The sequence below is a fragment of the Cervus elaphus genome, chromosome 33 (genome assembly GCF_910594005.1).
Source record: "Cervus elaphus chromosome 33, mCerEla1.1, whole genome shotgun sequence".
NCBI lineage: Eukaryota > Metazoa > Chordata > Mammalia > Artiodactyla > Cervidae > Cervus > Cervus elaphus.
In genome coordinates, this window is record NC_057847.1 from 57,236,138 (window position 1) to 57,259,116 (window position 22,979).

Consider the following 22,979-nt stretch of genomic DNA (forward strand, 5'->3'; position numbering starts at 1 on the left):
TATTCTAAAGGGGCAGAGCATTTGCTTGCTCAGTTCAGTTTATTTAATATAATCTAGGGATAAAGTAAGTATATGTTTCTTGATTGCAGCAACATATAAAAATAAATGCAATTACATCATCTCATCATTCAGAAGGCATTTTCAAATACTCTACCAAAGAAAAGTGTTGTGAAACCAAAATGTTAATTTCCCACTTAAACTGGGAGACACATAAATCAGAGAAAACATAGTTATCATATAATCTTGACATTTTATAAATTTCATTTTTACCTGCTCTTCTCTGTATTTACACTGGAAACACTATAATTCTCTTCAGTAAAGGCAACATCACAGCTTAAGGGACAATATTTGAGTGGAAGTAAAAATCTTAAGTATTCATAACATACAAGAACAGAAATGTAAATTGAAGCAATCGGTATTTGGAATGTTTCTGAATTTTTGTGTGTGTGATGGCTTCAAAATTTCTATGATTTTTGGCTCTTTCACCTAAGCTAAAATATAACTTAACTGTAATAATCTAAATATGATTACATATTTAATGTTGACAAAGGAATATGCTAAATATATGCTGCATAATCTCATCACTGCTCTGATATTCTCTGATGCCACCATATCTCTCCTGAAGGTTTCAGGATCTCCCTGACCTGTCATTTGGTTTCATATTTCTACCCTTGTATCCACACAGCACCCAGAATTTAAAAGCTGCTAATCAGACATTGAACTACCTTGCTTGAACTATCCTGTCCTCAGGGACTTTCTGGCAAACTCTGCAGATTGCACTAAATATCTGTTCTTTTTTTGAAGTTTGTTTAAAATTTTTTTTTTCAAAATGTAAGTACAGTTTTTCTTAAAAGTCTAACTGTATTAACCAAAAAAGATAAAAAGAAAGAAGAGACAAAGCATGTGGATAATAAATGATAGATGATTAAATAATAAGTGAATTAGATTAATGTCTTGGTGAGTACAGTAGTGGTGCCAAGGTGAAGAACCCCAGAAAGACTCAAAAATTAGTGACTCTGGGCACCTCGGAAAATGTAGATATAGAATAGGACTAATGAAAAGGTGATTAGCTTAGAATGTAGTCTGAAAATAGATATGCTTCTAAATTTGCTCCCCTATTCATAACAGCCAGGCAACTTCTTATCTCCACTTGAGTAGAAAATAGGATGTTTTTACAATGTTTTATTTTTGAAGCAGTTAAACAATGAATAGATTGATAAAAGGAACCATGGCTATCGAGCAGACACTAAAAACTAAAGTGAAGGAAGGCAGGTAACAAGAAGGATGTCAAAAGCAAAAGAATAAATCATTAAATTTCTATGTATATCCTCTTATAGAGGAAATATATGTATATATATAAATATATATATATATATTCTTTTCCAGATTTGTTTCCATTGTAAGTTATTACAAAATGCTGAATATAGTTCCCTGTACCATAGTAGGACCTTATTGTTTACCTATTTTGTATGTAGTAGGGTATATCCATTAATCCCAAACTCCTCATTTATCCTTTCCCCACCTTCTTTCTCCTTTGGCAACATAAATTACTTTTCCTTATGTTTTAATTTTTTTGTTTGTTTTTTCAATTTTTATTGCAGTATATTTGATTTACACTGTTGTGTTAGTTTCAGCCGTATGGCAAAGTGACTCAGTTATTTGTTGTTGTTCAGTTGCTCAGTTGTGTCTGACTCTGTGACCTCATGGATTGGAGCATGCCAGGCTTCCCTGTCTTTTACTATCTCCTGGAGTTTGCTCAAATTCACATCCACTGAGTCGATGATACCATCCAACTATCTCATTCTCTGCCACTCTTTTCTCCTCCTGCCCTCAATCTTTCCCAGCATTAGGGTCTTTTTCCAAAGAGTTGACTCTTCGCAACAGGTGACTAAAGTATTGCAGCTTCAGTGTCAGTCCTTCCAATGAATGTTCAGACTTGATCTCCTTTAGGATTGACTGGTTTGATCTCCTTGCTATCCAAGGACTCTCAAGAGTATTGTCTAGCAGTACAGTTCAAAAGCATCAATTCTTTGGTGCTCAGCCTTTTTTAAGGTCCAACTCTCACATCAGTATATGATTACTGGAAAAACCATACCTTTGACTATATGGACCTTTGTCAGCAAAGTGATGTCTGCTTTTTAAAATTTTTTTAATAATTGACTTAGGTTTCTTTAATTTTTTTTACCATCTTCTTTTTTTAATTAATTTATTTTTTATTGAATGATAATTGCTTTACAGAATTTTGCTGTTTTCTGTCAAACCTCAACATGAATCAGCCATAGGTATACACATATCCCCTCCCTTTTGAAACTCCCTCCCATCTTCCTCTCCATTCCACCCCTCTAAGTTGGTACAGAGCACCTGTATGAGTTTCCTGAGCCAGACAGCAAATTCCCATTGGCTATCTATTTCACATATGGTTATGTAAGTTTCCATGTTACTCTTTCCATATGTCTCACCCTCTCCTCCCCTCTCCCCATGCCTTTAAGTCTACTCTCTAAGTCTGTTTCTCTATTGTTGCCCTGTAAATAAATTCTTCAGTACCATTTTTCTAAATTCCGTATATATGCATTAGAATCCGATATTTATCTTTCTCTTTCTGACTTACTTCACTCTGTATAATACGTTCTAGGTTCATCCACCTCATTAAAACTGACCTAAAGGCATTCCTTTATATGGCTGAGTAATATTCCATTGTGTATATGTACTACAACTTCTTTATCCATTCATCTGTTGATGGACATCTAGGTTGCTTCCATGTTTTAGCTATTGTAAATAGTGTTGCAGTGACAATGGGATACATGTGTCTCTTTCAATTTTGATTTCCTCAGGGTTTATGCCTACAAGTGGGATTGCTGGGTCATATAGTGGTTTTATTCCTAGTTTTTTTTAAGGAATCTCCATACTGTCTTACATAGTGGTTATGTCATTTTACATTCCCACCGACAGTGCAAGAGTGTTCCCTTTTCTCCATACCCTCTCCAGCATTTATTGTTTGTAGACATTTTGGTGATGGTTATTCTGATTGGTGTGAGGTGATACCTTATTGTAGTTTTGATTTGCATTTCTCTAATAATGAGCGATGTTGAGCATCTTTTCATGTGTTTGTTAGCCATCTGTGTGTCTTCTTTGGAGAAATGTCAGTTTAGGTCTTTTTCCCACTTTTTGATTGCGTTGGTTGTTTTTCTGGCATTGAGTTGTATGAGCTGCTTGTATATTTTGGAAATTAATCCTTTGTCAGTTGTTTCATTTGCTAATATTTTCTCCAATTCTGTGGGTTGTCTTTTCACCTTGCTTATAGTTTCCTTTCTGTGCAAAAGCTTTTAAGTTTGATCAGGTCCCACTTGTTTACTTTTGTTTTTATTTGCATTAATCTAGGAGGTGGATCATAGAGGATCTTGCTTTGATTTATGTCATTAATTATTCTGCCTATGTTTTACTCTAAGAGTTTTATGGTTTCTGGTCTTACATTTAGGTCTTTAATCCATTTGGGCTTATATTTGTGTATGGTGTTAGGAAGTGTTCTAATTTCATTTTACATGTAGCTGTCTGGTTTTCCCAGTACCATTTATTAAAGAGACTATCTTTGCCCCATTGTATGTTCTTGCCTCTTTTGTCAAAAATAAGGTACCCATAGGTGCATGGGTTTATTTCTGGGCTTTCTATCTTGTTCCATTGGTCTATATTTCTGTTTCTGTGCCAGTACCATACTGTCTTGATGACTGTAGCTTTGTAGTATAATCTGAAGTTAGGAAGGTTGATTCCTCCAGCTCCATTCTTCTTTCTGAAGACTACTTTGGCTATTTGGGGTCTTTTGTATTTCCATATGAATTGTTAAATTTTTTGTTCTAGTTCTGTGAAAAATGCCAATGGTAATTTGATAGGGATTGCATTGAATCTGTAGACTGCATTTGGTAGTATAGTCATTTTCACAGTATTGATTCTTTTTATCCAGGGACATGGAATATCTCTCCATCTGTTTATGTCATCTTTGATTTCTTTCATTGGTGTCTTATAATTTTCTGTGTACAGTTCTTTTGTCTCCTTAGTTAACTTTATTCCTAGATATTTAATTCCTTTTGTTGTAATGATGAATGGGATTGATTCCTTAATTTCTCTTTCTGTTTTTTCATTGTTAGTATATAGAAATGCAAGTGATTTCTGTGTATTGATTTTGTATCCTGCAACTTTGCTAAATTGACTGATTAGCTCTAGTAATTTTCTGATACTATCTTTACAGTTTTCTACATACAGTATCATGTCATCTGCAAACAGTGAGAGCTTTACTTCTTTTTCTTCTCTGATTGCTGTATCAGGACTTCCAGAACTATGTTGAATAATAGTGGTGAAAGTGGACACCCTTGTCTTGTTCCTCTTCTTAGGGGGAATGTTTTCAGTTTCTCACCATTGACAATAATATTTGCTGTAGGCTTATCGTATAAGGTCTTTACCGTGTTGAGGAAGGTTCCTTCTGTGCCCATTTTTTGAAGAGTTTTAATCATGCATGGATGCTGAATTTTGTCATAGGCTTTTTCTGCATCTATTGAGTTTATCATATGGTTTTTATTTTTCAATTTGTTAATATTCTATATCACATTGATTTATTTGTGTATATTGAAGAATACTTGCATTCCTGGAATAAACCCAATTTGATCATGGTGTATAAGCTTTTTGATGTGTTTCTGAATTCTGTGTGTTAAAATTTTGTTGAAAATTTTTGCATCTATGTTCATCAGTGGTGTTTGCCTGTAGTTTTCTTTTTTGGTGTTGTTTTTGTCTGATTTTGGTATCAGGATGATGGTGGCCTTGTAGAATGAGTTGGGAAGTGTTCCTTCCTTTGCAAATTTTGAAGGAGTTTTAGAAGGATAGGTATTAACTCTTCTCTAAATGTTTGATAGAATTCTCCTGTGAAGCCATTTGGTCCTGGGCTTTTGTTTTTTGGAAGATTTATCATCACAGCTTCAATTTCAGTGCTTGTAACTGGGTTGTTCATAATTTCTATTTCTTCCTGGTTCAGCCTTGGAAGATTGAACTTTTCTAAGAATCTGTCCATTTCTTCCAGGTTATCCATTTTATTGCCATATAGTTGTTCATAATAGTCTCTTATAATCCTTTGTATTTCTGCATTGTCTGTTGTAACTTCTCCTTTTTCATTTCTAATTTTGTTGATTTGATTCTTCTCTCTTTTTTTCTTGAAGAGTCTGGCTAAAGATTTGTCAGTTTTGTTTATCTTCTCAAAGAATCAGCTCTTAGTTTTATTAATCTTTACTATTGTTTCTTTTATTTTCATTTATTTCTGCTTGGATCTTTATGATTTCTTTCCTTATACTAATTTTGGGGTTTTATTGGTGGTGGTGTTGCTCTTTTTCCAGTTGTTTTATGTGTAAAGTTAGGTTGTCTATTTGATGTTTTTCTTGTTTCTTGAGGTAGGATTGTATTGCTATGAACTTCCCTCTTAGAATGGCTTTGGCTGCATCCCATAGGTTTTGAGTTATTGTGTTTTCATTGTCATTTGTTTCTAGAAATTTTTTGATTTCCCTTTTGATTTCCCCAGAACCTGTTGATTATTTAGAAATGTGTTGTTTAATCTCCATGTGTTTGTGTTTCTTACAGTATTTTTTTTTTCTTGCAATTGATATCTAGTCTCATAGTGTTGTAGTCAGAGAAGATGCTTGACATGATTTCAATTTTCTTAAATTTACTGAGGTTTGATTTGTGACCCAAGATGTGGTCTATCCTGGAGAACATCCCATGTGCATTTGAGAAGAAAGTGTATTGTTCTGCCTTTGGATGGAATGTCCTGAAGATATCAGTGAGATCCGTCTCATCTAATGTATCATTCAAGACATGTGTTTCCTTACTAATTTTCTGTTTTGATGATCTGTCCATTAGTGTGAGTGGGGTGTTAAATTCTACTACTATTATTGTGTTACTTTTATTACACTATTATTGTGTCAATTTCTCCTTTTATGCCTGTAAACATCTGTCTTATATATTGAGGTGCTCCTATGTTGGATGCCTAGATATTTACAATTGTTATGTCTTCCTCGTGGATTGATCCCTTGATCATTATGCAGTGTCCTTCCTTATCTCTTGTAATCTTCTTGATTTTAAGGTCTATTTTGTCTGATATGAAGATTGTTATTCCAGCTTTCTTCTGCTTCCCATTTGCAGGGAATATGTTTTTCCATCCTCTCACTTTCAGTCTATATGTGTCTTTAGGTTTGAAGTGGGTTTCTTGTAGTTGGAATAAATATGGATCCTGTTTTTGTATCCATGTAGCCAGTCTGCGTCTTTTGGTTGGAGCATTTAATCCATTTACATTTAAAGTAATTATTGATATATATGTTCCTGTTGCCATTTTCTTTGTTGTTTGGGGTTGATTTTGTAGATCTTTTTTGTTCTCTTGTATTTATTGGCTATATAAGTCCCTTTAGCATTTGTTGTAAAGCTGGTTTAGTGGTACTGAATTCTCTTAACTTTTGCTTGTCTGAAATGCTCTTTATTTCTCTATCATTTTTGAATGAGATCCTTGCTGGGTACCATAATCTTAGATGTATATTTTTCCCTTTCAATACTTTAAATATATCCTGCCATTCCCTTCTGACCTACAGAGTTTCTTCTGAAAGATCAGCTGTTAAGCGTATGGGGTCTCCCTTGTATGTTATTTGTTGATTCTCCCTTGCTGCTTTTAATATTCTTTCTTAGTGTTTAGTCTTTGCTAGTGTGATTAGTATGTGTCTTGGCATATTTCTCCTTGGGTTTATCTTGTATGGGACTATCTGTGCCTCTTAGACTTGATTGATGATTTCCTTTTCCTTGTTGGGGAAATTTTCAACTATAATCTCTTCAAAAAATTTCTCATACCCTTTCTTTTTCTCTTCTTCTTCTGGGACCCCAATAACTCGAATGTTGGTGCATTTGATATTGTCCCAGAAGTTTCTGAGACTGTCCTCAGTTCTTTTCATTCTTTTTACTTTATTCTGCTCTTCAGAAGTTATTTCCACCATTTTGTCTTCCAACTCACGGATTCGTTCTTCTGCTTCAGATATTCTTGTATTGATTCCTTCCAGAGTATTTTTAATTTCAGTAATTGTGTTGTCTGTCTCTGTATGTTTACTCTTTAATTCTTCTAGGTCTCTGTTAATTGATTCTTTGATTTTCCACATTTTGTTTTCAAGGTTTTTGACCAACTTTGCTATTATTATTCTGAATTCTTTTTCAGATAGTTTGCCTCTTTATTTGTTTGGATTTCTGTGTTTCTAGTTGTTGCTTCATTTGTGTAGTATTTCTCTGCCTCTTTTTTTTTTTTTTAAACTTATTGTGTTTAAGGTCTCCTTTTCCCAGGCTTCAAGGATGAATTCTTTCTTCCTTTTGTTTTCTGCCTTTCTAAGGTTGGTCCAGTGATTTGTGTATAGGATGAGATTTGTGCTGAGGTTTTTTTTTGTTTTTGTTTGTTTGTTTTTCCTCTGATGGGCAAGGCTGCCTGAGGTGGCAACCCTGTCTGCTGGTGACTGGTTTGTATTTTTTTTTGTCTGTAGTTTAGATGAGGTGTCCTGTGTAGTGTGCTACTGGTGTTGGGTGATGCCAGGTCTTGTATTCAAGTGGTTTCCTTTGTGTGAGTTCTCACTATCTGATGCTGCTTAGGGCTAGTTCTCTGGTAGTGTAGGGTCTTGGAGTCAATGCTCCCACTCCAAAGGCTCAGGGCTTGTTCTCAGTCTTTCCACAGCCTCTCTAGATATGAATCTAGTTGCTGGGTCACGCTTGAGTAGCCAGAAGTGCAGGAACCATTACATATCTGAACAGCTCAATTGCAATGTTATTTCCCTCCTTCAGTTGCCCACTCCGAAGAGGATAGCTATAAAGTGCAGCCTGCGGCTGTCACCACTAGTATGTCTCGAGAGTAAAGGTTATTTTTCTGCTTTTTAATAGCTGTCTAGGTTTGTCATATCTCTTCTTCCAAGGAGAAAACTTCTTTTAGTTTCATGGCTGTAGTCACCTACCAAAGTGATTTTGGAGCCCAAGAAAATAAAGTCTGTCACTGTTTCCTTTGTTTCCCATTCTATTTGCCATGAATGATGGGACTGGATGCCATGATCTTAATTTCTTAATTGGTGAGTTTTAACCCAGCATTTTTACTCTCCTCTTTTACCACAATTAAGAGGCTCTTTAGTTCCTCTGCACTTTCTACCATTAGGGTGGTGTCATCTACATATCTAAGGTTATTGATATTTCTCCATTTCTCCGGGCAGTCTTGATTTCAGCTTGACCTTCATCCAGCTTGGCATTTTGCATGATTTACTCTGCATAGAGATTAAATAAGCAGGGTGACAATATCCAGCCTTGATGTACTCCTTTCCCAATTTTGAGCCAGTTCATTGTTCCATGTCCATTTCTAGCTGTTGCTTCTTCACCTGTATACAGGTTTCTCAGGAGGCTGGTGAGGCTATCTGGTATTTCCATCTCTTTAAGAATTTTCCAGTTTGTTGTGATCTGCACAGTCAAAGGATTTAGCATAGTTAATGAAGCAAAAGTGGATTTTTTTTTCCAGGAATTCCCTTGCTTTTTCTATGATCTAATGGATGTTGGCAATTTGATCTCTGGTTCCTCAGCCTTTTTCATATATATATACATTGGTCACTTATACAAACATACCAGCTGTTTTTTAGATTCTTTTTCAATACAGATCATTACATTAGAGTATTGGGTATTGTCTCTTTTACTATACAGTATGTCATTATTAGTTATCTATTTTATATATAGTAGTTGTTTGTATGTCAATATCAATCTCCTAATTTATCTCTCCCCTGCCTCCCCTTTGGGAACCATAGGTTTGTTTTGTACATTAGTGACTCTATTTCTGTGTTGTAAATAAGTTTATCTGTGCCATTTTTTTAGATTCCACATATAAGTGATATCACAAATATTTTTAATCTTTCTGACTTAATTCACTTAGTATGAGAATCTCTAAGTCAAACCACGTTGCTGCAAATTACATTATCTCAACTTTTTTTATGGATGAATAATATTTCATTGTTAATAATGTCCCACTATTTCTTTCCCACTTCTTTCTTGATAGACACTTAGGTTGTTTCCATTTCTTAGCTATTGTAAACAACATTCAAAGAACATTGGGGTGCAGATATCTTTTCCAAAATATGGTTTTCTCTGGATATGTGCCCAGGAGTGGGATTGTTGGATCATATGGCAACTCTATTTTTAGTTTTTTAAGGAATATTCTTAATGATTGTACCAATTTAAATTCCCACCAGTAGTGCAGGAGTGTCCCCTTTTGTTCCTACACTCTCTAACATTTTTTTGTAGACTGTAGTGTGTTTCCTTTTCTTTCTTTCTTTTTTTTTTTTTTGATGATGGCTGTTCTGACTAGTACAAGGTGATACTTCAAAGTAACTTTGATTTTCAATTCTCAATTAATGATGTTGAGCATCTTTTCATGTGCTTTGTGGCCATCTGTATATCTTCCTTGGAGATATGTCTATTTATATCTTCTACCCATTTTTTATTGGGTTGTTTGTGTTTTTGATATTGAACTTCATGAGCTTTTTATATATTTGAAGATTAATCCCTTGTCAGTTGTAACATTTGCAAATATTTTCTTCCATTATATGGGTCATGTTTTCATTTTGTTTACGGTTTCCTTTGCTCTGCAAGAAGTTTTGAAGTTAAATATCATTTAAAATAGTTTTTTTATTTTATTTTCATTATTCCAGGAGGTAGATCAAAAAAGATATTGCTGTGATATAGATCTAAGAGTGTTCTATATTTTCCTCTATAAGTTTTATAGATTCTGACCTTATATTTAGGTTTTTAATCTGCTTTGTGTTTATTTTTGTGTGTGATGTTAAAGAGTATTATAATTCCATTCTTTTAAATGTTTTCTATGTGTATATTCTGTGTTCTGTTCAGTTCAGTTCAGTTCAGTCACTCAGTCATGTCTGATTCTTTGCGACCCCATGAATCGTAGCACGCCAGGCCTCTCTGTCCATCACCAACTCCCGGAGCTTACTCAAACTCATGTCCATCGAGTCCGTGATGCCATCCAGCCATCTCATCCTCTGTCGTCCCCTTCTCCTCCTGCCCCCAACCCCTCCCAGCATCAGGGTCTTTTCAAATGAGTCAGCTCTTTGCATGTGGTGGCCAAATTATTGGAGTTTCAGCTTCAGCATCAGTCCTTCCAATCAACACCCAGGACTGATCTCCTTTAGGATGGACTGGTTGGATCTCCTTGTTGTCCAAGGGACTCTCAAGAGTCTTCTCCAACACCATAGTTCAAAAGCATCCATTTTTTGGCACTCAGCTTTCTTCAGAGTCCAACTCTCACATCCATACATGACCACTGGGAAAACCATAGCCTTGACTAGATGGACCTTTCTTGGCAAAGTAATGTCTCTGATTTTTAATATGCTATCTAGGTTGGTCATAACGTTCCTTCCAAGCAGTAAGTGTCTTAATTTCATGGCTGCAAGACCATACCCATGAAGAATAAATGCAAATAGGCAAAATGGTTGTCTGAGGAGGCCTTACAAATATCTGTGAAAAGAAGAGAAGCAAAAGGCAAAGGAGAAAGGGAAAGATATCCCCATTTGAAGGTAGAGTTCCAAAGAATAGCAAGGAGAGATAAGAAAGCCTTCCTCAGTGATCAATGCAAAGAAATAGAGGAAAACAACAGAATGGGAAAGATTAGAGATCTCTTCAAAAAATTAGAGATACCAAGAGAACATTTCATGCAAAGATGAGTTCAATAAAGGACAGAAATTGTATGGACCTAACAGAAGCAGAAGATATTAAGAAGAGGTGGCAAGAATACACAGAAGAACTATACAAAAAAGATCTTCACAACACAGATAATCACAATGGTGTGATCACTCACCTAGAGCCAGACATCCTGGAATGTGAAGTCAAGTGGGCCTTAGAAAGCATCACTACAAACAAAGCTAGTGGAGGTGATGGAATTCCAGTTGAGCTGTTTCAAATCCTGAAAGATGATGCTGTGAAAGTGCTGCACTCAATATGCCAGCAAATATGGAAAACTCAGCAATGGCCACAGGGCTGGAAAAGGTCAGTTTTCATTCCAATCCCTAAGAAAGGCAATCCTAAAGAATGCTCAAACTACCACACAATTGCTGTCGTCTCACACGCTAGTAAAGTAATGCTCAAAATTCTCCAAGCCGGGCTTCGGCAACATGTGAACCGTGAACTTCCAGATGTTCAAGCTGGTTTTAGAAAAGGCAGAGGAACCAGAGATCAAATTGCCAACATCCGCTGGATCATCAAAAAAGCAAGAGAGTTCCAGTAAAACATTATTTCTGCTTTATTGACTATGCCAAAGCCTTTGACTATGTAGATCAGAATAAACTGTGGAAAAATCTGAAAAAGATGGGAATACCAGACCACCTGACCTGCCTCTTGAGAAACCTGTATGCAGGTCAGGAAGCAACAGTTAGAACTGGACATGGTACAACAGACTGGTTCCAGTTAGGAAAAGGAGTATGTCTAGGCTGTATATTGTCACCCTGCTTATTTAACTTATATGCAGAGTACATCATAAGAAATGCTGGGCTGGAAGAAGCACAAGCTGGAATCAAGATTTCCAGGAGAAATATCAATATTCTGTGTAAATAAGTTTATTGGTATCTTTTTCTTCTACTCCACATATAAGTGATACCATGACATTTGTCTTTCTCTGACTTACTTCAGTTAGTTTGATAACCTCTTTGCCAACAAAGGTCCGTCTAGTCAAGGCTATGGTTTTTCCAGTGGTCGTGTATGGATGTGAGAGTTGGACTGTGAAGAAAGCTGAGCACCGAAAAATTGATGCTTTTGAACTATGGTGTTGGAGAAGACTCTTGAGAGTCCCTTGGACTGCAAGGAGATCCAACCAGTCCATCCTAAAGGAGACCAGTCCTGTGTGTTGATTGGAAGGACTGATGGTGAAGCTGAAACTCCACTACTTTGGCCACCTCTTGTGAAGAGTTGATTCATTGGAAAAGACCCTGATGCTGGGAGGGATTGGGGGCAGGAGGAGAAGTGAACAACAGAGGATGAGATGGTTGGATGGCATCACCGACTCAATGGACATGAGTTTGAGTAAACTCCGGGAGTTGGTGACGGACAGGGAGACCTGGCATGCTGCGATTCATGGGGTTGCAAAGAGTCGGACACGATTGAGTGACTGAACTGAACTGAGTTCCATCCATGTTGCTGCAGATAGCATTATTTCATTCTTTTTTTTTTCATAGCTGAGTCATATGCCATTGTGTGTGTGTGCATGCACACAAATATACCACATCTTTATCCATCCATCTGTTGATGGACATTTAGCTTGCTTCCACATCTTGAATATGTAAATAATATTGCACTTAACATTGGGCCACATATATCTTTTCAAATTAGAGAGTTTTCATTACTTCTATATACATATGCCCAGGAGTGAGATTGCTGTATTATATGATAACTTTGTTTTTAGATTTTTTAGGACATTTTATAATGTTATCCATACTGGCTGCACCAGTTTGTATTCTCAGAGTTATGTGTGTGTGTGTGTGTGTTTTAGAATTATGTGATTATTAATTGCAACAAAGAGAAAAAATACTGGAATGCTAAAAAAAACACAAGAATAAAGTGTAATCATATTAAACTACTTTCTTCAACTGTCAACAGAAATGTACATCATCATAATTATATAAACCTTGAGTATTAATTTAACTAAAAATTAAGGTTGTGGGAAGATGAGGGGAGAGAAAGTGTCTGTGTGTGTGTGTGAAGGGTTGTAAGAAATTAGCTTCTAATTATGTACAATAGAAAGTTGACAGATAATATATAAACTTTAAAAGCTTTAAAATTATAGTAGGGACATCATATAGAATTATGGAAGTGTTAATAAATATAATTGAAATAGTTAAGACAATCAGAAAACAGTAGAGAGAAAAGTGAACATTGCTGTTTTTCATTGTAAGCCTTAAGGTGATGTATCTTAAATTGTGTACATTTACTACATTATAAAAATTTTAAAATCACATTTAAAATAATCCCTTGGATCCCAGGATGTGCTAGTGGTAAAGAACCCTCTTGCCAATGCAGGAGACATAAGTGATGTGGGTTCGATCCCTGGTTCAGGAAGATTCCCCTGGAGAATTAATGGCAACCCACTCCAGTATTCTTGTCTGGATAATCTCAAGGACAGAGGAGACTGGTGGGCTACAGTCCATAGGGTCACAAAGAGTAGGACACAATTGAAGTGACTTAGCATGCACACACCATGTATATCTCTGCTGCCCTTCATCTCTGGCTTTGCTGCGTATTTAGGTTAGGCTGAAACAAAATGATATTCACTATGTGCATTACTTGAGCATAGTTGCGGTGGAGGTCTTTGATCCAGTTTGTTGCACACAGGTTTTGTTTGATATACAGAGTGCTTTAGAATTTTTAAAAATTAGCTTATCATATTTAAAAATTGGGAGATTTCAAATGAAATTCAGAAATTCTTATTTTTGGCTTCTTTCACACAATAAAACATTTCTATATCAAAGCAATCAGCTGAAATTCAGGCTGCTTTTGTAGGTAGATGAGTACTTTTGAGCCATCATCTAGGTTTTTAGTAGTCTCTCCTAACATGTTTTGCCTATTTATGATTTTTTTCTGATCTTTGTGGACATTTACATCTCTTGCCTCTTGCTAGTTGAAAATAATATGGCAAATAAAGAAATCAAGATTCATATGTGCCAACCTCTCATTTTTAAAAAGTTAAAAACATGACTCATACAAATATATAATGCACATATGCTATGAATTATTTAGCTCATTATTAAGAGAAACAGTAAGATGGTAAATCTGGCTCAAAAGCAGACATAATAGACTGAAGTGTTTGCAATCAGTGAAAGGAAAAAAATAATTCTGATTTAAAATAGTAAGGTTAGATATAAAACTCTGTAATGTCATGGTGCTGCTGCTGCTGCTGCTAAGTCGCTTCAGTCGTGTCCGACTCTGTGCGACCCCATAGACGGCAGCACATCAGGCTCCCCCGTCGCTGGGATTCCCCAGGCAAGAACACTGGAGTGGGTTGCCATTTCCTTCTCCATTTACTGTCATACTGGACAGTAAAACTGTGGGCTATATTTACAACCTGATGGATGCCATTTGCATCTCTATTGAATAAAACTTATTTTTAATTTGTCAACATACACATTAATATTTAAATTCCTAGAGACTAGCACTTAAAATATTAAATTGTAAATTAAACAAAAGTATATTCCCCAAGGGAACTAACCAGTCTTTGAAAGAGTCTGTTAGAAAGTGGTCTAGTCTGACGTTAAAAGCACATGCAGACATTTCTTTTGTATTTTTCTTAGAAAGATTTTGACTGTCGTTCTCAATTATTTTGTGGCATAAACTACTCTATTGAATTTTCCAGTGTTCTTGCCTGGAGAATCCCAGGGACGGGGGAGCCTGGTGGGCTGCCGTCTACGGGGTTGCAAAGAGTCGGACACGACTGAAGTGACTTAACTGCAGCAGCAGTATTATTTTGCTAGAGTTGCCATAAAAAATATCACAGACTGCACACCCTGCTGTATTTAAAATGGGTAACCAACAAGGACTGATTGGATAGCACATGGACCACTGCTCAATATTATTTAGCAGCCTAGATGAGAGGGGAGTTTGGCAGAGAAAGGAAATATGTATGTGCACGGCTGAGTCCCTTCACGGTTCACCTGAAACTATTACAACATTATTTATTAATCAGCTATATCCCAATACAAAATACAAAGTTTAATATATATTAAAAAAAAAAGTCCACAAATTGAGTGGCTCAAAAAAAGAAGGAAATCTATTTTCTCATATTCTGCAGGCTAGAAGTCCAAGCTCACGATGCAACAGGGTTGGACTTTCTGAGATCTCTTTCTTTGGGTTGCTGATGACCTTTTCTCTATTTGCAAGTAGTCCCAGAATTGTCTCTGTATGCCCGAATCTCTTTTTATAAGGACACTAGAAAGTTCGGTTTAGGGCTTACACTAAATGGCCTCATTTTAATGTAATATTCTCTTTAAAGATTTTATTTCCAAATATATTCACATTTACCATGCTGGGCATTAAGGCTTTAACATATGAATTTGGGAGGAAAGCAATTTAGTCCACAATAGTTAGCACATATTACATTATAGTGAATCAAAAGTGTTAAGTTCTACATTCACCAATTCTGATAATTAATTAGTTGTCTTATAATGTGATGATAAGAAAAAGCTGATGTAACATTTTTAATTCAATTATAGATTATCATAATTACTCATTATTTTTAACCTTTTCCCTCAAATTTTAAAGTTAATTTCTCTTGGATACAACTTTTTATTTTGTTTGTATAAGTTTTTATATCCAACATATATTGCCCTTTAAAAATATTAAGTTACTTATATTTATATGTTACTTTATAAGTTTCGAAAAATTTCAGTATTTTTTTCACTGTAATTTAAATGTTTACCATTATTGATATTTAGATTATTTTATGATTCATAAGTAAGTAGTCAGTACCTACAGATGTTGTAGATACGAACACAAGAGTAAACTTCACTTTTGGCATATAAGAAATTCTGAATGACTATAAGGCAACTGTTTCAAAAGAACAGGGAGAGCAAAATCCTAGTAACTTTTAGTTGAAGAATGAATAAAAAGCAACTAGAGAAAGATTATAGCAGGGACATATTTAATTTTTTTCTAGTAACAATAAAGTAATAAGGATCTTATTAAAATTTTAGAGACATTTTTATAATGTCAAAAATCTCCTAAAAAGTTCAAAACATTTTACCCAATTTTATTTACCTCTCTATATCTGTCTATCCATTCATCCACTGATTTACTTACTTGAACTCTGTTTAATTGCATTAATTCTCCAGTCAATAAAAATCATATTAAAAGCAGATAGAAACTTCAAGTTTAGAAAAAGGAAACAAAATCAATTCCCACAGTTACTATTAGGCTAATTATTAGGTTTTTTTAGTGAGACCTTGCTGCTTCAAACTAGGATGCTGTTAACAATACCTATTGTTTCAGTAGCAGAGAATCTTTCTGCAGTGATCCAGAATTGAAGAAAGGTGTGAATGCTGTCAAACAGCTCTTTTGTCTGAATTTACAGTTGCATAGACTAAACCAACTGCAGGCCTAGCATGAGAGATGGGTTATTGAATGGACTTTGGCACATACTTTATCTGAACACTAGGTATTTGAAATGACATTTGAAACAGTGGGCTCTATTCTATAAATAATGTAATAATGCAAAGGGAATAAAAACAAAGCTAAGTTTACATTTCCACATTTCTGGAGACAGAAGAAATAGTTTAGATTTGTAAATATCCTGGCTGCTGAAACAGTTCATGTAGTTTGTGGAGTAATTAAATGCTTATGTTTCCATAAAAACCATGTAATTCAGAAATGAAACTGTAATTGATGGCCTAAAAAATCTGTATCCAGTGAATTGCAATATTCACTTACTGCTTGTCCTTGTAGGAATTTTTAGAGATTTCCACACAATTGCTGTCTTCTCTACCATGGTTTGGAAAAAAAAAAGAAATATATATATAACTATCAAATTATAATTTGCAATAGATACAAATATAGCTGTCATAAGGAATGCATGTGAATCAGAAATTTATTTATGGCATTATTGGAGAACCAGTATTGATGATCTAAGATCATTAGTGGAATTTCATACTTACAGGCATCTTAAAGAAATGTTTAAATGAGATTCATAGTTAGGTGTAAAAACGGTCAGTGCCTCAGAGAATAAGAAACCATAACTTTTAGGGTTATCCATTGGGATAAATATCAACTGGTTAGCATGAAATTTCACAGTGTGTGGTTCTGATCAAATAGAAAATACTCAAGTTAAAAACAGATACATTCTTCTAGATCTGTACTATCCATGTGAGTCACTGGCTTTCTACTTTTTTTCAAATTTGAATTAATTAAAACGGAATACAATGAAGATTCAGTTTGCAGTCACACTAGCCACAAATTAAGTGCTCACTAGACACAGTTGACTAGTCAGTATTTTATTGTACAGCATAGATATAGAATATTTCCATCATAAAACAAATTACTCTTCTAGAGAAACAGCCCTCTTCTAGAGAATTAACTGATCTTTGAACAGTCTTACTTTACAGTGTCTACATATGCCATCAGAAGAACATATCACCTCTCCTTTTGTGTTATTTCCAGTTAGAAGAGGATCTGAAAATAAGAGTTTACCTTAGTTCACAAAAAGTATTTATTCCTGTTACTACTAAAACATTTGGCTGTGTCATTCAACCAGTTATGGCCATTGGGTTAGATGAACTATTTGAATAAATGCAAAAACTAGTGAAACATTTTATTGTAAATACCTATTCTTTAGGATTTAGAAACTCCTAGCCCTTTTGTCTAGCTCACCCTCAGTGCTTAGATAGCAGGAAGAAAAGTATCAAGAGATAGTCATTATTTTACAGAATAATCACTTATTTTGGCATAGAAATTATCCTTGCAGGGATTTTTCTATTGTAAAGCTACTGTACTTTTGAAATATCTTCTGTTGTGGTTTGGACAGACTTATGTACTCAGGTTTATGATATTAGATTTGCACATGCAATTCAATGATTGTGTGTATGTGTGTTTCAGATGTGCAACAAATGGCAATTGACTGGCTCACCAGGAATCTCTATTTTGTGGACCATGTCAGTGACCGGATCTTTGTGTGTGATTACAACGGGTCTGTGTGTGTCACCCTGATTGACCTGGAACTTCATAATCCGAAGGCAATAGCAGTGGATCCAATGGCAGGGTAAGAAATTCTGTATAGTGTTTGATCTGAAATAATTTCCCTTAAAAAACAGTCTGAAAAGAGTTGTGGAATATAAGACAACAGGCTCAAAAGTGTTTATAATGTTGACTTGAACAGTTGCATTACAGGAAGGAAAAAAGAAGTTGTAATCTACTGTGAAGCTGAAGCATACCATTTCCGTAATACATCATTGTTGCAGGGCTTGCCTAAGACACAGTCCACCCACTACTCTCCTCATAATCATTTTGATGTCACCAGAGAAGATCCTCAGCATCGTTTTAGGTTAAAGATAGGAGACCTAAGTTACTTAGTAGTGGACCTTGTCGTTAGCAAACTTCAAAAATTCTACCTGAAAAATGGACTATTAACAAATTTAGGTCCAGCACAACATTTAGGATTTATTAAAGGAACATAGTACATGTTTGAGGATATTAGTAGGACATGAAGTTTGTCTTTGTTAACTGAAACCATTTTTTTTCCTCTAACTATTGATGTATAAACATTGTGGTATTATGGAGTTACTGAATTAATCATCAGAATCCATCTTCACTTTTTCTTTGACTATCCAGTTTTGCAAGCTGCTTTATTGGTTAAAAAGAGGCCTTATTTTATCTGAACTTCTTTTAGATAATAGACTAATTCCTCTTTTTTTAATATTTCATATTATCAAATTATAGGTAAATATGTTTAAATTCCCAGTAACTTTGTTCATGTAATTAAAAACTTAATACAGGAATTATACTTTAATTTTACAAACACTATGGTATTATGTAAAGTTCTATGGTATTATATAAAGAACCATATATATATGGTTCTATAAAATCAGCATTTTTACCAGTAACTATTGGAAAAGGATATTCTCAAAATAATGGCATAGAGTACAACTTTAGTTGGAGGAGCTGGTGGGTGCTTTCTTCAGATATAAGTTGTAATGAAGATTTAAAAACAAAAATCTTATCCTTATTGTTTTAATCGTCTCCCAGCAGTTCAGGCTGAAATGTCTGATGGAACATAGCCTAAACTGCCATAAGCCTCCATTCAATAAATGGGAAAATATTTACTGAAGAAACAGCTGTCATCCATATGTGGACTTTTGTCACTCTTTACTTAAAGTCTGATTGAATATTAAGATGCATCATCACAATGGTTCTGATTTTGACAAGAACAGCTTGCACGTAAGAGCTTTACTAGGAAGCCTGTGTAATATAATTCTTGAATGTAGCTCTATTTGTATTTGCAGCAGATGGTTACTTGACTCAAATCTGACTGCAGCAATGCTTCGAAAGTCATTAGTAAGAGAAGTTGTACTTAAATTGATTTGTTTGGGGTTGAATAAGGGTAGTAAGGAAGAATTGGAAATATACAAATGTGTTAACAACATTTTTCTGGCATTCTGTTGAGAAATATATTTGCATGTGTGTTCTTCCTGGGTGTGCTAAATGAATTCAGAAGTAGCCTTTATACAGTCTTGTCTGTCAAGAATGTTAAGAGATGAAGCTGTTGTGTTTCTCCCCTTTCTACCACTCTTATCATTCCCCATTCTTAAAAACAAAAGATTCAGAGACTCTTTTCAAATAGAACTGCCAATCTGAAATATGATGTTTGTGACACCACCATCTCCCCTTCTGAACAGCGACATATTTTATCTTCTCAAGCTTCCTATTTCTCCCTGTCATGACATGAAAGGACCATATTTTGTCATTTTTGTCAAAGGACTTAGGAGTAGAAAACCCCCACATTGTTGTGTTTATTCTCTGCTGGATTCCTCTGGGCCTAGTAACTGTTTAAATGTATTTTGTCATGTATCATTTATCACAAAAGGCTCTTTGGAATTTTTTGTTTGTTTGTTGGAGTTTGCTGTGTGTCTCGATTGCTGTTTTTTCAGTCATGGATTTTAAAAATCAGAGAAGGAAAAGCTCTTCATGTTTATAAATATAATCTTGTTTATCATAGAACAGTTTTTAAAATATTCTGATATTTTTCTCTTAATATCAGAAATTTGGCTAGGGTTAATATGATACTGTCTAGGGAAAGAACAGCAGGTTTTTCTTTTTCTCTTTTTTCTTCTATTTTTGGGCAAATCAAGGGTAATTTGAATAGTTGAGGTTAGAATGACTCTGCATGATCTACTTAAGGGGACAAGCACCACCAGTGAACTTTCTCCTGCCTTTTCCTAATTGTTATAACTTCAGTTCAGAAAATATCAGAATGTCTTAAAAGTTTGACCCGACTATTAAGAGCTTGACCTTAATAGGTATAGAAAAGGATGGAAATTTGCTTTACCTCTCACAGGCCACATTGAAAAATATACTTTTTACCTGACTGTACTTTTGATGTTACTTTTCTCAACCTCCTATTCCCTTTTTATATAAAAATTATTACAATATAGTCATTCTAAAATTTCTGATTTTTTTAAAAAATTTCTTCATTTGTTGAATATAGATTAGTAATTTTCTCTAGAAAAATCAATATGACTTGGACCAGGCTCCAATCTAAATTTGCCAGAAAAAGATTGTTTATAAACTTTGTTTTCGTTCTTGCAGTATTGACACTGACTAATTAATTCAGGCTATTTTTCTGGAGATATTTCTTGAGATTTTCTTATTAATTTCAAATTTTAGCAGTGTTCTCTTCCCATGGTTTCTTGAAGAAGTTTCTAAAACTATTTCTATCCTGTCATTGGTGTTTGAAGGTAGCATAGAGACCATAGTCCAACCAGTATCAAAAATAGTTTTTCTGGTGGTAGTTATAAGAACTTGGCTTGTTTAATGATTAAGAGTTTAATCTAAAGTTGCTCTCCCTAGGATCAAATCCTAGCTATACCAGTTACTAGCTGAGTGATGTTGGATGTCTCTTTGTATCTTTATTTTCTTATCTTAAAAATATGAATAATGATAATCCACTAAATGGCTATTGTGAGGATTAAATAATGTCAAACATATAAAGGGCTTTAATACTTTCTGAGTATGTGAAATTCTCTTTTTCATGTTGCCTCAAAAATAACTACTAATCTTTCCAATGCTTATAATACTGTTGTGAATAGAATAATCAGACCAATATTTTGCCTCATTAAAAATGATCTTTTTGTTTACAGTCCAATTCTCTTTCTACTACAAATGCTTTAAAATGGCTTACTTCATATAGACTGGCTATTATATAACCAAGTACTAAGTAAAAGGAGGGGAAATGAGAATAATGTAGTATGGACTGGGAATAAAATGAAATGTATATGTGATGGAGGAGAAAATTATAGAATAACTATGGATTTAAGGAAGAAAGTAGCAGAGGAAACACTATTTTAACAATTGATGTTGTGGAAGATATGTTTGAATTATCTTCAAGGTCTTTCAGAATATAAAACTAGAGAATAAATCCCCTTCATAGTTACCTTTGTCAGTTGATCTGTATTTTTAATATCAAATTGTTTTAATAAACCATTTAGTTTTTCAGTCTGATGAAAGTTGTAACTGAGGACAGGAGAGAAACTAGTTGGTTCTAAGGTTTGTTTCCAAGCTTTCTATTAAACTAAAATCATCACACTAAACTATACAAAAATACATTTCACCATGAGTATAAAATTGTTAAAATAATATTGCAAAAGAGGGGATCAATTGATGCTAAAGCATGGTAAATATTAGAAAAACAGTAAAATTAAGAGATATTTTAGGGATGGAGTTGGACTTGAAAATTCAGGGAAAATATTTGGGGGTGGGGGGCTTGAGGTATTATGATGTGCTTTTTGTCCTCAGTTGCTCAGTCATGGCCAACTCTTTTGCAGCCCCATGGACTGTAGCTCTCCAGGCTCCTTTGTCCATGGAATTTTGCAGACAAGAATACTAGAGTGGATTGGATTGCCATTTCCTCCTCCAGGAGATCTCCCCAACCTGGGGACTGAGCATGCATCTCTTGTGTTTCCTGCATCTCCTCCATTGGCAGGCAGATTCTAGCTAGAACTCATATTCAATAGAATTATGTGAGATGGCTAATTAGAGAGAGAGGGGAAATCTCCTATATTGTGTGAAAAATGGTGGAAATTGACTACATTACCAGTACTATGTGTACCATTTTTCTGTTCAGGGTAGACTTTTGACTTGTAGAGAAGGAATGGCAGAATGATCTGTAGGATTTATTTGTGAATCCATGACCCCATGTCAGTATTGAGGGGAAAAAATGTGTTGTCTTTGTTCTCTATTAAAGTAGTTCATCTGTCAGGAGCCAGAGGAGGAATGAAGCTTAAGTCTCAGAAGCTGAATTCACATAAGAGTAATTGGCAGTATTTAATAGTTAATAATATCTTTCCCATCACCAACCTGGATCCCTGCTGTTGGTGAAACTAGTCATGGCTGAGAAATTAAAAATAGAATCAAAGTTAAAGCCAACAGGGACCAAGACTGACTAATGAAAGATACTCCCTCAGTACCTTCTTTTGTATTCCTCTTCATTAGAAGAAAACTCAGAAAAAACCATGGAGACATTTTAATAGCTCCAATAGTCATTCTCCTGAATTTATGTATTGATCTGCTGTAATTTTCCTTTGGACATCTTAAACATTATTTTATTTTATTTTTATATGTTGAGGAATAAAAGGAAATGCTGAAAGTGTATTTTGGTCTGTTAATTTAATTTGGAAACAGTCTTGGTCTTGAACATGATGGTAGTACTCAGTTGGGTTGACCTCTGCATTCATCTGTATGTGGGAAAATGCTAAGGACATTGTCTACTTCTCTTTATACTCAATGGGTGATTAAGCACTGTACATAATGCAGTACAATGAAAACCTCCTTAGTCTTATAAATTTGTATTAATTATTTCAGAAATTTTACCAATGCATTTTCTTACCCATATCAATGAAATTCAAGTGGATATCTATATAGCACTAGCTATATTTCTTTTTATCTATCTATAAGCTATCTAAATATGCTATCTAAATATATACATGCATATTTCCCACTTAACACTACTACAAACTTCTCTGGGTAGTCTAACAATCTTGGATTTAGGTTCATAGATAATTATATAAGAAAATGGCATCTGCCTATCTTAGGCCAGCTTACCAAAAGTTTTAGGAGAGTTATCACCTACCATTTTTCAATCAAGAGTTACAGATGCAAATAGGCAAGACAACATGGATATATAGGTATGTGTTTCATGGTCT

General features: G+C 34.8%; 1 protein-coding gene across 1 annotated transcript in view; it reads left to right on the forward strand.

Annotated features, from left to right (window-relative positions):
• The window catches only part of LRP1B (LDL receptor related protein 1B), a 2,070,284-nt gene that overhangs the window by 956,033 nt on the left and 1,091,272 nt on the right, over nucleotides 1-22,979 (forward strand). Inside the window, exon 7 of the mRNA XM_043894665.1 lies at nucleotides 17,662-17,824. Within this exon, the coding sequence (XP_043750600.1) occupies nucleotides 17,662-17,824 (163 nt within the window). The remainder of the gene's footprint in view (nucleotides 1-17,661; nucleotides 17,825-22,979) is intronic.